This window comes from Pleurodeles waltl, chromosome 9 (assembly GCF_031143425.1).
Source record: "Pleurodeles waltl isolate 20211129_DDA chromosome 9, aPleWal1.hap1.20221129, whole genome shotgun sequence".
Taxonomy (NCBI): Eukaryota; Metazoa; Chordata; class Amphibia; order Caudata; family Salamandridae; genus Pleurodeles; species Pleurodeles waltl.
Window position 1 is genome coordinate 776,260,888 of NC_090448.1, and position 14,278 is coordinate 776,275,165.

Sequence of the window (14,278 nt, forward strand, 5' to 3'; positions counted from 1 at the left end):
TGCAAAGGATGTTTCCCACATGGAGGGATTAACATCTTTAGAGGAAGAGTTTGTCACTCATGAGGCGATGATCAGTCATGGTGTAATTGACCAGCAGATTTGTGAATCAGTGGGCATCAAAACTTCCCAGACAGGCAAGGGTGGCTGTAGAGTGAAATCAACATCCTGCCTCCAGCTTCCAGCTGGTAATAAAATCAGCTCATTTATGGAAATCATGGTAGAAGAGATCAGCCAGCTTGCCAAGTGAGAACATGTGCACACATATAGCAGTATATCAAAGAAGGTCTGGCAAGCTGTGAAAGATGTACAGCAAGAACAAATTATAATAATTAAGGTCTTAGAGAAATGCATGAATATTGTCAAAATGGACTGGTCAGAATACATCATAGAAGCTGAGAGTCAGCTGAACGTACAACAAGATTATAGCAAGCTAAAAGATGATCCCACCAAGGAATATGTAGTGATCTATCATGAGAAATTAATGAAATGGAAGAAAAGGGATTTGATTGCTAATAATTCAGATATCCAAAGACAGAACATCTAGTCACCCCGCCATTTATTCCCTATCAAAACTCCACAAATGTACAAAAACCCTCCTGGGAACCCTGTTGTGAGTTCTTTTGGCTCATTACTGGAAAGTACCTCAAGGAGTTAAAAATTGAGTTTTCTCTTTGATGAACTATTGTAAGAACTGAACAATTTCTCAGAGGAGTATTTTGTGCTTCCGTTTATTGAAAAGATGAATCAATTTGTACAAAAGGTAGGTAGTTCAATACAAGCATTGCAGTAAGCATTACAAAATGCATTGCAACGCACACATTCAAAGGGAAGGGATGATCTGTTAGTCACCAAAGGAAAATAAATAAATGTCAAAACGGATGTAAGAGTTATTATGCACTTCAACAACTCACATGCAGAACTACAGGAAATTACTAGAAAACAAAATTGGAAAATCCAGGGCCTATATAAACACCTGTGTTAATCTTTATCAAATCATCTACAGATTACATACAAAAAGGTAGCATCCTTCTGTCGGCTAAAGACTATGAGGGGTTCCATAAGAAGGTGAAAACCACTTCCAATAATGCACAGTTTAAACTACTGCACGATTTAAACTACTGCATAATAATGAAGTGCATCAGGGTTATCTTCCCCAAATACACTCTACACTGTATACCTAGCATGGCTACCTTTATGCCCCCGCCGCTCCGGACAGGGTGGACTTCCTACACATGCTTTGGGGGTGTCCAAAGCTTGCTGAATATTGAGAGGTGATCCTTAAGTGGCTGTAGAGTGGTATGTTCCTCAGGAGGTAAGACAAGACAGTGTCTGCTGAGACTGATCCCGGTCAAGAAAAAGAGGAAACTCTGTAGTAGGTTCCTTCTGCTAGATCTGGTCTTGGCCAAGCGAGAATTACCATACACTTGATGTTCCCAACTCCTCCCAAAATAACAGAATGGATGAAATATATGCCTAAATGGATTAATTCTGTGGAGAGTCGCATGTGAACAACACGCAGAGACAATAAACTTACGGATGACTTGCAGGCCTGGTTGGCAATGCTCACTTAACTCTTGGAGCCCCCAGATGGACCAACTCCATAGACACACATTTTGCTATAAGCTGCAGTAACTGCACAGAAGGACAGAAGAGGGGTGGATGGTATATGTGAAGTTTGTCTACGGTGTTGTTAAGTCTTGATCTGTCAGTATTGATTGTTCCTGAAGTATAAGGCTTCCAGGTAATGGACATGTTGTCTGAATAGGGTATATTAGTGATAGAGAATTTGGAATGAAATCTCGAGTGCCTGGCACTTTGTACCATGCACTAGAAACATAGGAATGAGTGTGATCAATAATATATAGTCTAATGGGGTACTGATCTGTTGATGACTAAAATACGGACCATGGGTATCGATCTGTGCCTTATATCAACTGTGACATGGCACTGTATATTTATTTGGATGATTTTATGTTAATCCAAGTCTATATGAAACCCAGCGTCATAAGACCCCGGATTGACTAGTACAATATACATAAAATTGAAACGATGTTAGAAGCTTGATGGGTGCTAACTTATCCACAGGCTGTACCATTGGATGATCTTCTTTATGACAGATTGTCGAGTCATAAATTAAAATGAATGAGATAATCAATTTGTGCTGTAACATCATGAGGGATCTTGAAAATCTATAGACTAATTTAGATGGGCTAACTTGGTTTAACTTTGGATCACAAAATATTTTCTTAAGGGAAAGATCAAAAATTTGCGAAAATCCACAAAACTCCTAACGCTCAGCATTCCTGCACGTCCCACTTTTGTGGCTGGGTCGATTACCTGGGACTAGAACTAAGCCAATCAGGGACCATGCAAAGGCCACATTGACTTCATATGGTCGCGATTTGCATCCTTTCTTGTCGGGGGCCATAAGCCAGCCTAAAGAAGTGGGCTAACATTTTTATCAGTAAAATGCCTTCAGAATCACAATAGGATCTGCACCACCAAATTCTGAGTTGTACAAGTAATCACTATTTTCAAACTCAGTATCGTGGGAACACTTGAAAAATGCATGTTTCCTTCATAACTATTTACATTTGTTAGGATTCACCAAATTAATTGTTGCGTGACCGGTACACAGTGAAAAACCATTGTAAGCTGCACCTCATTTGGCTCTGTGTATTGCTGGATTTTGGACAACCAACATTTTATAGCCCTGCGGTTCGAAGATTCTTACAGATGTAATAGTATACTACTTTTGAAAACCTCCAATGGGGCAAAGACTTACAAATGAACTTTGTCAACCAAATCTATTTTTTCTATTTCGTGCACTGATTTATTTCAACTATTAGTTTTTTGTTTTCACACCTTGTTCTGTCACAAACTTCAAATAGGTAGAATTGACCCAAAACAAGAAAAATTGGCTACTACCTTGAAATATGGAAAAACTGTGGTAAAAGATATATGGTTTTTTTGTACTCGTTAAATCTCTGCTACTTTTTGAAAGCCTGGAAGTTGGTGATCTAACAAGCAAATCATGTGTTTATTCTGTTGTTGGAATAACAAGGGCATATACCCTTTCTTGCACAGTATTTTTTCTAATGTTTCCAAAACAAAAATTTATTTTGGCTATTTTCTCACTTCCCGCATTCGGAATCCACAAGACCTGGATAGAATCCCAACATGTGGGGGAAAAGTACTCACATTTGCCCTGGATGCCACTTGTGGGAAGAAAGTTATGAATGCTTAGGCATCAAGCGCCACAAACATCAAAATAAAACATCAGCACTGGAGACAGGAAGCTTCAAACTAAGAGTTCAAAGAGGTATAAATAAGTATATGTCCTGCCACTAGGTGACAAAGAAGACCCACAAGGTGATAATGATAAAGAGTATAATGACTAAGAATATCCGAGCCACCATAAACGTAACTTCTCCATTTCATAATCAAGTATTGAATGTATTTATATTTTTCTACGAAAAATATTACTGGTTGTGATTTTTTTCTGTTTCTCACAACACTCTTGCACCCAGTGAAGGCTTTCAGTCACTAAAAGGAGAATAATTGAAAAATTGTTATGCACCAGATGCTGATCACGAAGTTAATATGTGTCTAGGACTGGGTGGTAGCCGAGTGCAGGGCTTGCGAGAGTCTGTGAAGGACTTCAGGCATTGCGTTCAACCGGTTTTCCAAGGTGATCATACATGACCCATACTGCATCCTTCCTCCTGCCTACCATTTCCGACCACAGTCCTCACACAGTGTCTCATGTGGTTACTGAGCCTCTAATCTTAATTCCCTTTGCCCTTACCACTTTCCTGCCCTTGTTTTCTACAGGTTTTGTGGCCGTTGTAAACAAGGCCATGAGTGCCAGATTCGGCCAGCTGGTGGCATCCGCAGAGCAGTTTCTGCAGGAATTGCCTTGGCCCAAAGAGTTTGAGAAGGACCACTTCCTGAAACCAGATTTCACATCTTTGGACGTGCTCACCTTTTCTGGGAGTGGCATTCCAGCCGGGATAAACATTCCCAATTGTAAGTATGCTGTAATCAGTTCTTGTTAACAAAGGGCAGGGGGTCTGTGTTTTACTATATGCGAGCCTTTTGCTTATTTTTATTTTGCTTGTCTGGCTTTTTTCTTGTACAATCTTCGAGTGTAGGTTTTGGTATTTATATTTTTTAATCAGCAAGCTGAATTTCAAACAAAATGAACAGTTTGGTGGCTCACGGTGGTCCTCAGCAACTTCTTCTCCCTGGACCTGTAAGACACCATTCCTAAAAAGACCACTTTCTGCCTTTTGATGGCATCATCAGTGAGTTGAGAGGCCGAAGTCATCGACTAGTGTAAGAGAGCAGGGCAGTTTTTTTTTTTTTTTTAAAGGAAGAAGCAGTCAGCGGCTCCAGTGGTACATGCTTATGAAATGTATAGACGTCTGTGAGTTCTCTTCTTTCGCCAGTTTGTTGTTTGCCCTCGTGATGCCCAGACAACTGCTTTTGGATTGCTCGTCGTTTCTTAATCTCCAACAGTAGAATGCCCACACGTGTCAGTGTTAGCAAATACTCGTATTTATCGTCATCACTGTTGTGATGCTGCCCCATGTACCACAGGTGATAGCAAAGAAACAAACATATACTTGACTGAGATGCTACGAAAGAGTTTATGACTTTGATAGGAATATGGATTTAGGTGGCCTCTTTTTATTTTTCATTTCGTGTGAAAGGTGTGTATCATTATGGAAAGCTTGTGCCGCTGATTTTCATTTCCTTCCTTCTCTCTCCAGATGATGACATCCGGCAGAAAGATGGCTTCAAGAATGTATCCCTCGGGAACGTGCTGTCGGTTGCATATGCCACAGAGAAGGAGAAGCTAACCTTCCTAGCGGAGGAGGACAAGGTCTGCCACTTGAGGACTGGGTTTGGGTCTGGATACAAGCAGGGGCGGGTCCTGGCAGGCGGAGCAACAATAGAGGCAAAGGGTTCACTGAAGGGCGACCATATAGCGCAGCTTTTGTGCTTGTAATTGTCTCCAAACTGTAAGTCTCCCTTACCTGGGAGAATGGCTACAGGATGGCTAAACCCAAGCGCTAGAGCCACTTGGCGAACATATTTCATTTATACGCTCTCTACCCCAAAGTGTACTGGCTAATAAGGAAAGGGGGCGTTTTCCCAACAGGCTCTTTTTTCTGAAAAGCCAAAAAGTCGGTCTTAAGTCCTTAATGAGCGAAGTTCGCCTTCGTTTTCTGCATACTCCTACTCAAACGTAAACAGCCCATTGTGCCATCTTTTAGACTGCCCGCTATTGATATCGTAAGACGTTATTTAGGGGGGTTGGTTATAGGTTACCTCTGTTCAAGCACTGCATTTAACTTTTGAAGGACGAGGTGCCCCTCCAGTCTCCCTTTCAGTAAAATTCTTTTAACAAGAATGTTGATTATTGGTATCCCCTGATGTGACACTTACGACAACCTATAGGGCCATTGAGTAGCCAGTTAGATATATCCTGTTTCATCACCAGTCAAAGCTGAATTCGGTGTATTTTCTCGGCAAGATTTGTGTAGTATGGTAAGCATTATCCAAAACCTTCCAAAAATAGCAGAGTTCCCACTGTGGTGTTCATTAATGAACGAACATCCTCACTACCTCATCTCGGCTACCCAAGGAGTCCACATAAGAACAAAAATGAAAGTTGACAGGCTATGAAAATAAATATATAGTGACCAATTGAAAGTGAAAAGGAATTGGTGTTTTATAGTAAGTAACCCAGTGAGGATGTGCTCGTCTGGCCTAGTAAGTGTGCAGTGTTTGTTGCTGACGTGGTGTGTACATTGAAAACCTACCCCAACGTAGAGAACATCGATTGGATATTAAAAGGTTATTACTGCTATTTTAATTATGAATGAAATAAGTTATTTTGGAAACCTTACCTATAGGAGAGTATGAGCTGTGTACCGTCCTTCTTAATTCCTCCACTTTTCTTTTGTGCAGGATCTGTATCTTAAGTGGAAAGGCCCCTCATTCGAGGTCCAGGTCGGCCTTCACGAGTTGCTGGGCCATGGTAGTGGAAAACTTTTTGTGCAGGTGTGTGCTTTTGTTTTCTAAGATGTTGCAGGAAATTAGTGTTTTGCCATTTGCAAGATTTAGTTTGCCCAGGCCTCACTGGTACCCCATTGATGTTAAAAATAAATAATGTTGAGAAAAATACAAGCTGCAATAACAAAATCTCTACATGACCGGCAGTTCACCTCTGTAGGATTACCGTTTGCACATATTTAGTGTTCAGGTATCGTCTGAGGTGCTCCTAAGGTATTGATATAGACACATTTTTACTTCACAGCAAGAGAATATGTTATGCTTGTGTTATGGTTGATGGCCCCTGTAAAAAACTTTAATGAAAGGGTATTTGGAGGACATTCTAAAGCTACGGATGCAGAAGAAGAGTTACCATGATAGGCCTATTTAGGCATGCCATGACCGCCTCGAAAGACTAAAACAAACAAATCTAACTCTCCATATACCACCTGAAATGGAGTGTGAGATAGAGGTATGGACCTGGCAGGAAGCCTTCCATTATATTTTGAAACCTCTATTTTTAATGTAAATCTCAAATATGGGATTTTATGCCCTGCATACCCCTTAATTCCACATCATCTATTTAGGTATGTATTTTATCCCTATATTGTGTCAGAAACTATGTTTGTGTATTTGCGATGAAGAACAGCCACCTTTTGGTTTCAGTAATCTCGAGCAAAGGCCCAGGACAGAAGCATGATCAAGGGTGTCCAACGTTGGTCCCTTGAGACTTGTTCCATGCCACATTTTCAAGATATCTATCGGGCATAGTTATTGGTTTCCCTTATAATGGGTAAAATTGCAGATCTCAAGTTTGTAATTCCAGAAGACAAAGGCAGTATTAATTTAATTATTGTCGAACCACGTGTGATACTGAACTCTGTGGATCCTTTCACCAAAAAAGTTTGAATATTTAATGGCCAGGTCAAGTTATCAGGCATGTGCACTATATTGCAGCTGTCCAGACAAACTTAGCCTGCTTACCTCACTCACATCCATCCTTTGTGAAAATGGCAACACCTTGCCACAGAGTCTTTTTGCACCACTGAATAAAATACCATGCAAGAACCAGTACTTGAGGGGAAGTCGGTTTCCTTCATCTTTTTTTTCCTTCTTCCAGGACGAGGGGGGAACCTTGAACTTTGACCAATCTACTGTGATAAACCCGGAGACAGGAGAGCCGGTAAGCCTGTTCACTGGAGGCACGAGTTGATAACATATTTGCTGAAGCTTTGTGCCTTTATCTTTTTTAAACTCAACTCAAATGTGCTTAACGTTGACATCTGCAAAATATATTTGATGTTTGGTTACAGACCGAATGTGTATTTCATTTGATCAACTGGCTATACATCAATTTGTGGATTTTTGTAGTTGTTTATACCCTATTTTTGTTACATGTGTTTAGTTTGCTAGTTCTATTACATAAGAAGTCCCACATCCAGACGTGCACCGGACTAAACACGACTAATCCAGCTCACAACAAAAAGTTAAGGAATCCATCTGGGCCCACCCCGATACAGCAGAATACACAAGCATTATGTCAGGGATGTTGAATTTAAGATTGCGAGCAATGAGCGGCTGATCTTCTCAAATGTGGTCACAATGTAGTGCAGTACTCTCCCAGGCTTATTGTTAACAAACAAACAGGCATGTTATTATCTGTTTTTCTTTCCCTTGGTCTATCTTCTCTCCTTGCCCCAAACTTAAAGCGGTGGTTCCCCTCAACTGCGTTGTGGAAGACCTCAAAAAGGTCAGTAGTAGCTACAACTGAATGAAGCCATGCGTAAGCCTGCATAGAAGGGAATGCCTTGCAAGAAGCTTAGCACTGTATTGCAAGTGTATCCAAGTAATGGACTAAATAAGTGGACGAGAAAGAGGCAAGTGTTACAGTCCAGTAGAAACCCCCAAAAGCAACCACATACAAATGCATATGCAGACAATCATTGTCTGCTTTGCATTCAAGTACATAGCTATGGATTTGTTGGCCAGAATGTGGAACAAAGCAGTGAACCAGATAAGTGCACTCTACAGAATCGCAGTGGTTGTAACTTGAAGCCTGACAGGGCAAAGCAGCCCTACACTAAAGTTAAGCATCTAACACCCATCCATTGCATGCCACACCCATCTCTCTTGAACAGTATGTAATGAGACCCAGACGCTGGAAGTGTCTTTGAAGTAGATTTTAGGTAAGCAGCGGGCGATTCCCAGGGCGAGAAAACGTGATGTAAATACACCAGAAGAACCGTTCTAGTTGAACTCCATCATTGACACCTATGACTTCTTATCTGCTGGACTGCAAGCAGTGAATGGCTGCGCAGGTAGTTTTGGCAAACAGAACACTTCATCAGTGGCGTTTGTGAACTTGGAAAGTGGTGAGGTGAAAGTACCTGCTTTAGAGCCAGGCTAACAAGGCCCACGTTTTTGAAGGGAATACAGGGAGTTCTCCCATCTAGGTTTTTTTTAAATATCAAGTACGTTCATTGCCTTTTCCTGTCTCATTTTCACATAATTCAGCTAAAACCCTTGTCTTCTGCAGGAATAAAATGTCCTAGTAACTCTTAAATGTGCCAGACAGCCTTCCCCTTCCCAGGGCAGTTGAAGGTCACCTTCCCGGAGACTTCTTTGAGTAAATGAGGGCAAAGCAGTCAATTTTATAGCACAATTTCCCTAAAAAGGGCTAACATGTCATAAATATTGTAGGCAGTTAAACTAAAACTATTACAAACGCCTACCTTTTTAAATCGCATCTTACTTCACCTATCTTTTCCATCATGTTAAATACAAGTAGATTCTTCACCCACCCGTCAGAAACTTGCCCTGAGGTACCACAGTGACACTTGCTGAAGAAGCACTTCGTGGCCCCGTCTGGTGTATGAAGCGCTGTTTAAAATAAAGGTGGACGAGCCACTGAAAGCTGGAGCCAGAAGCCTGGCTCTGGCTCAGGCTCAGCTAGAAGAACTTCAAACCTAAAACAAGCTGAACTTTGATGGGAGGCAGTGTGGCCTTGTGGCTCCTGCTGCTGATGTTACAGTGCGAGGAAACAGCTGAAAACCTCACCAATGTCCCTGTGCCAAAAAAAGACGTAGCATAGTGTATGTTGTGAAGCATTATGTCCTTTGGCAGGGTTCGCGATAAGTAAAGCTGCCAAAAATAAAGTGTGGATTCGGTCTTTCACACAGGCTGTAAACTCATTCTTCAAGAATTAAGTAAAAAACACTCACCTATGATTTAGGAAAGAGATACCCATCTAGTGGCTGAAATCCAGTGTGACGCAGGGAATTCTGGGATCCACCCCAGCTTCCCTGCTTGACAAATTTGGGCAGTCCTAGGCAAATACTTGATTTCACCAAGCTTCTTTTTGTTCATTACCACATATGACAGCACCTTCAAATATGAGTTCAAGTTTTGACTTGTACAGAAATCTCATGTGTTTGATTTCATAACCTATAATGTTGCTACATATATAGTAAGAATTAGGGCACATATAATTGCAGGGGACAACGGACTTCACTCTTAGTTCACTGTGCATTGCCATCAGGACGGGGGCATGTTTGAAAACTCTCACTTTTAGTAAATACCTCTCACTGCAGAGATATAATCTGATGTATTAACATGAAATTCTTCTTTGTGCTCCAGAAATACTTTTTTGCAATCTGAAGGCACCGCATATCACATTCTATCATTATGTTGGTTGCATGATTAACAGGCTGTCAAAGCGACAGCGTCCCTGTTTATTTGTTGGCTTGCCCACCTCTAGTATTAAAGTTAGACTGCAATTATTAGTTCAGTGCAGATGGAATCATTATTGCAGGCTTTTCCTCTTACTAGCTCCAAGACGCCAAATGGTATTCTCGCGCTTTACAAAATTATTAACATAACACAACATTTTTCCCCGCTTGTCTAACTGTTCTTGGCACACTGCTCCGGTCTCCTGCTTTTGTAGGGAGTTAACAGCTGATGATAACTTTAATTGGAATAAAAGCTGGAAAGGCATAATTCACAAGCATAAAACGAAATCACCTATAATGCAAGTAGAGTTTGTGTGATGTTGTTTGCTATTCCTTCACAGCTATTGCTATAGGTTTTGTTGCACAGCCAACAAGTGACTCGTTCTATTTAACTTTACTGCTGAACATTCACTCCATAGATGTTCCCTTTGGGTGCAGCATTCCAGTTGTGGAGGAGGCCTGAGCCATACTGTCTTAGGCGATTGCAGATTGCAGGGACGCAGCGAAGTTCACCATCAGATGTGGACAAGATACAACCACTTCACTGGGCAGAGCGATTTTGCGTTGAGGACCCTTAGTCGTCACGCCTTGCTGAGAACCATAGTCTTTTTTTGGGGGATGTCCAAGCCTCACCCATGTGCGTGCCCTTTGATGGCTCTCTCAGTTTTGGTGGGAAGGCGGACTCAGTGCTGGAGTGTTTTAAGGATAGCAGGGCTATGGCCCCTCACTAACCCCAGTGCGCCTTCTGTCACATTTGTGGCTATGGAATGTCCTCACAGCTGTGTTCATTCCCACCTAGACACCTCAGCCACCAACTCAGCCACCAGACACACCATGTGGGCCACCAGCCAATCCAGTCAACATCTCCCTACCCCCACCGCCACCACCAGCAGCCTTTAATGTGCCTTTCTGCTAACATGGGCATTGGGGGTGGGGGTTCAGGATTTGACGACACCTGCTATACTGGCAACCGATAACATCTGACAGATGAGTTTTACAGATAGTCCAAAGGGGCTACTTTATCCCCTTTCTGGACACCCCTTATCCCATGTCTACCCACTTATGACTGGTTGAGGGAAGACCATCTATCTTTGCTCTGTCAGGTAGTTGGTTCTCTTGGCCAAGGGAGACATTGGGAGGGTGCTGGCATCAGAAGTAGGTTGTGGTTGCTATTCCCACTACTTTCTGCTTCCTGGGAAGGACAGAGGCCTTATCCTATTCTAGTAGACCTACTTCTTCTCAACTTCTTCCTGAAAAAGAAGTTCAAAATGCTCACATTAGCCCAAGTCCTGTTTGCCATGGAGCCTGGACTCTAGCGTTTGACTTGCAGGATGCGTCCTTCCATATTCCCATCCTGTCTGCCCACAGGCGTTACCTGTGGTTCACTGAGAACTAACAGCAGTTCCAGTTTGCTGTGCTCCCTTTAGGCCTCACCAGTGCCCGTGGGTGTTTAAGAAAGTGATGGAGGTGGTTGCAGCACTAGGCATCCATGGAGGTCATGGGTTTATGGTCATGGTCATGGACAGTCATCTACGAGCTCTCGACTACAGCTTTGGCCCTCTCACTACTCTTGCTGACATGGTCCAGATCGCAAAGGGAACTGGAAAAGACATGCAGTAGTGGCTGACAAAGCATGATTGGGACAGCGGCACACCTCTCTCCCTACCCAAGCCACACTTGATTGTAGTGACAGCTGCATCACTCCTGGGCTGCGGCGGTCATCTGGGAGAGGTAGAGATCAGAGTACTCTGGCCTCCAGCAGAGTATGGACTCCAAATCAGCCTTTTGGAGCTTCAGGTAATCCGATTTGCATTGAGGACCTTTCTTCCCTTGATCAAGAGAAATCTGGTGCATGTGTTCAGACAATACCACCACCATGTAGTACTGCAGCAAACAGGGCACTGTGGGGTTGTGGAACCTTTGTCAAGAGGCACTGCGACTCCGGGCATGGGTGGAACGTCAATCATTTCCTTGATGGTTTAACACCTGGTGGGCTCTTTCAACGCTAGGGCAGATAAACTCAACCTTCAATGCCTAGGGGATCACTAGTGACGTCTTCATCTGGAGGTGGTGCAAAGTCTCTTTCAAGGAAGGAAAGAACCTTGGTTATATATGTTCACCACTGCTGGGAATGCGCAACATCAGCAATTCTTTGAGCTCGAGTTTCAAAGGCGGCTTTCACTCTGAGATTATTTTCGTGTCTAGTGGAGTTATGGCCTCCTGTATGCCTTTTCCCCGATACTACTCCTGCCCAGAGTTCTCAAGAATATCACCTTGCCTACCTTCTTTGCTCCTCCTCACCCTTCTAAAGAAGAAGAAGAAGAAGAAGAAGAGGAGGAGAGACTTCACCACATTGAACTAAATAGAGGTTTGTCATTCTACCTTGATCGTACCAATGAGTTCTGGGTGCATGATTAACTCCTTATAGGCTAAGTTGGAGCTAAGAAGGGGAAGGCCGAACAGAAACTGACTATCTTACGATGGACAGTGTTCTGCATTAAAATATCCTATGCATTAACCAAACTGCAACCCCATGAGGGGCTGTGTGCTCAATACAACAGAGCCAAGGCTGTGGCCACTGTGTTAGCTTGCAGAGTCCCTGTCCTGGACAACTGTCAAGCAACTACTTTGGCATCTCTGCACATGTTTATCAAACACTACTGCTGGACAGTCAGGACTGTCGTGATGGGCACTTGGCCTGTTCGGTCCTGCAGGACTTTTTACTATAAATTGTTTTCGCAGACCAATCTCCAGGGAGGCATTGCTTGGGTATCTTTTCTAAAGTAAGAAATTGCGGGCTAGAATTCTTTATCATATGAAATTTTTGGAAGGTAAGTAGCTTGTTTGTTGAAGCGTGACCTGAAGTTTGCAAAATATATAGCCTCGTGCACACCAAAGCCATCAAAGAAAGCAAAATCAAACTATTTATGGCCCATGCCCATGGTGAACTTTCGGCTTTGCCAGCCTTGTTTGAAGTTGAGTTCTAGTGTGAAGTTGCATTCCTCTTTGTCAACATCATCAAGAGAAAACAGGAAACATAAGAACAAGAGGAAACAGCAGTTCCCCTTGATGCTTGTCAAAGTCCATAGTTATTCATCTCAACATGCACTGCAGAGTCCTCCTCAGACCCGGAGCTCTTGGACATTACTCCTCCTAAGGAAACTTAAATGGTGAAGCTTCCAACTCTGGTACTTGCCACAGTTCCTGTCACAGGCATTCCTCTGCCTCTACCATTTGCGGAGCCAAGGCCAATAACTATATATCTGGATTTACCAGGGCCAGGAGCCAATCCAGCTAATTTCATTAGTTCCATAATAATGCTGTTCAGTCAAGTTTCTGTCTCCTGTATGATGCCTTTGGATACCTTTGGGCTCTGTGGGAATTTCTGCCCATGTACCCTCCCTCTGCACCATTCTATCTTAGGGTTCTCTGTCAGGTGCTGCCTGTGGTGCTGGTGCGATCTTCTCCAATGAAAGGGTTTTGACTAGTGGCACGTCTGTCTGTGTCCTTGCAGAGGCCTGCTCCAGCACAGCTGCCGATGCCTACCTCATTGCCAGTGCCTCATTAGGAGCTGGGACCCTCCTCCTCCCAGTAAAAACAAAGGGCCAAAACAATCCTCCAAATACCTAGAAGGAATGCCCTGAAATTAGAAGAGGAGGCCAAGGCACCGAATAATTTAATTGCCTGAAACAAGTACATGTCAACAATATTAGCAGACCAGGGAGGAAGTATTGGGATTAGAATTTGCTTCCCCCGCTGACCTCATGCAACTCTACCCCTACTCCAGCCCCTCTCCCAGTTGAGGGGCAGGTACTGCACGCCAACCTTCAGAGCCTGGCGATTGAGTGGGGATACCGGAGCTCCTTCCATCTCCCACCAGAGGTGGTTGATGTTTTATTATCAGCTCATGGTCACACAACTAGATTTGTCTACTGTGGAAGGTGGAACAAATTTATTGCATGTTGAACGAAACAGAATCTATGACACTTCAAAAACCTTTCTGAAGTCCTCCTTTTTGCTCAGTTGCTACCCCAGCTAGGTTGTGCAGTGGGCACTGTCAAAGGGTACATTGCTTGCTGTCAGCATTTCTTTGCATTCCAGATCAGCTGTCACCCCTCAAACTCCAAATCGCGATCAGGTTCTTAAAAGGACTGACACGTGTACTCGTACACCTTTTATAATGCCCCATTAGCAAAGCAATTGAATCCTGTTTTGTCCTTTTTGATGGGCTTTGTGCCCCTTCATAGTTACCATTAATGTTTACAGCCTTTCTTGTTGTTTCTTTCTCTTGATCATTACCTCAGAGAAGTGCGTTAGTGAGTTGCAGGCACTGTTTGCATGCCTTCCACACACTTCTGCCTGGAGAAACTGGTCCTTACGACAAAAGCGAATTTCATGCCAAAGGTGGTGACTCCTTTTCACTTGAGGCAATTCATTACCCTTCCTAGATTTTATGCTTCATCTAACCCCACCAAGGATTAGAGATT

General features: G+C 43.0%; 1 protein-coding gene across 2 annotated transcripts in view; it reads left to right on the forward strand.

Moving 5' to 3' along the window:
- DPP3 (dipeptidyl peptidase 3) overlaps positions 1–14,278 on the forward strand; it is a 402,067-nt gene that overhangs the window by 274,411 nt on the left and 113,378 nt on the right. For both annotated transcript variants that reach the window (XM_069207968.1, XM_069207967.1), the window contains exons 10-13: positions 3,835–4,029; positions 4,776–4,888; positions 5,980–6,072; positions 7,184–7,246. In XM_069207968.1, coding sequence (XP_069064069.1) covers positions 3,835–4,029; positions 4,776–4,888; positions 5,980–6,072; positions 7,184–7,246 — 464 coding nt within the window. The remainder of the gene's footprint in view (positions 1–3,834; positions 4,030–4,775; positions 4,889–5,979; positions 6,073–7,183; positions 7,247–14,278) is intronic.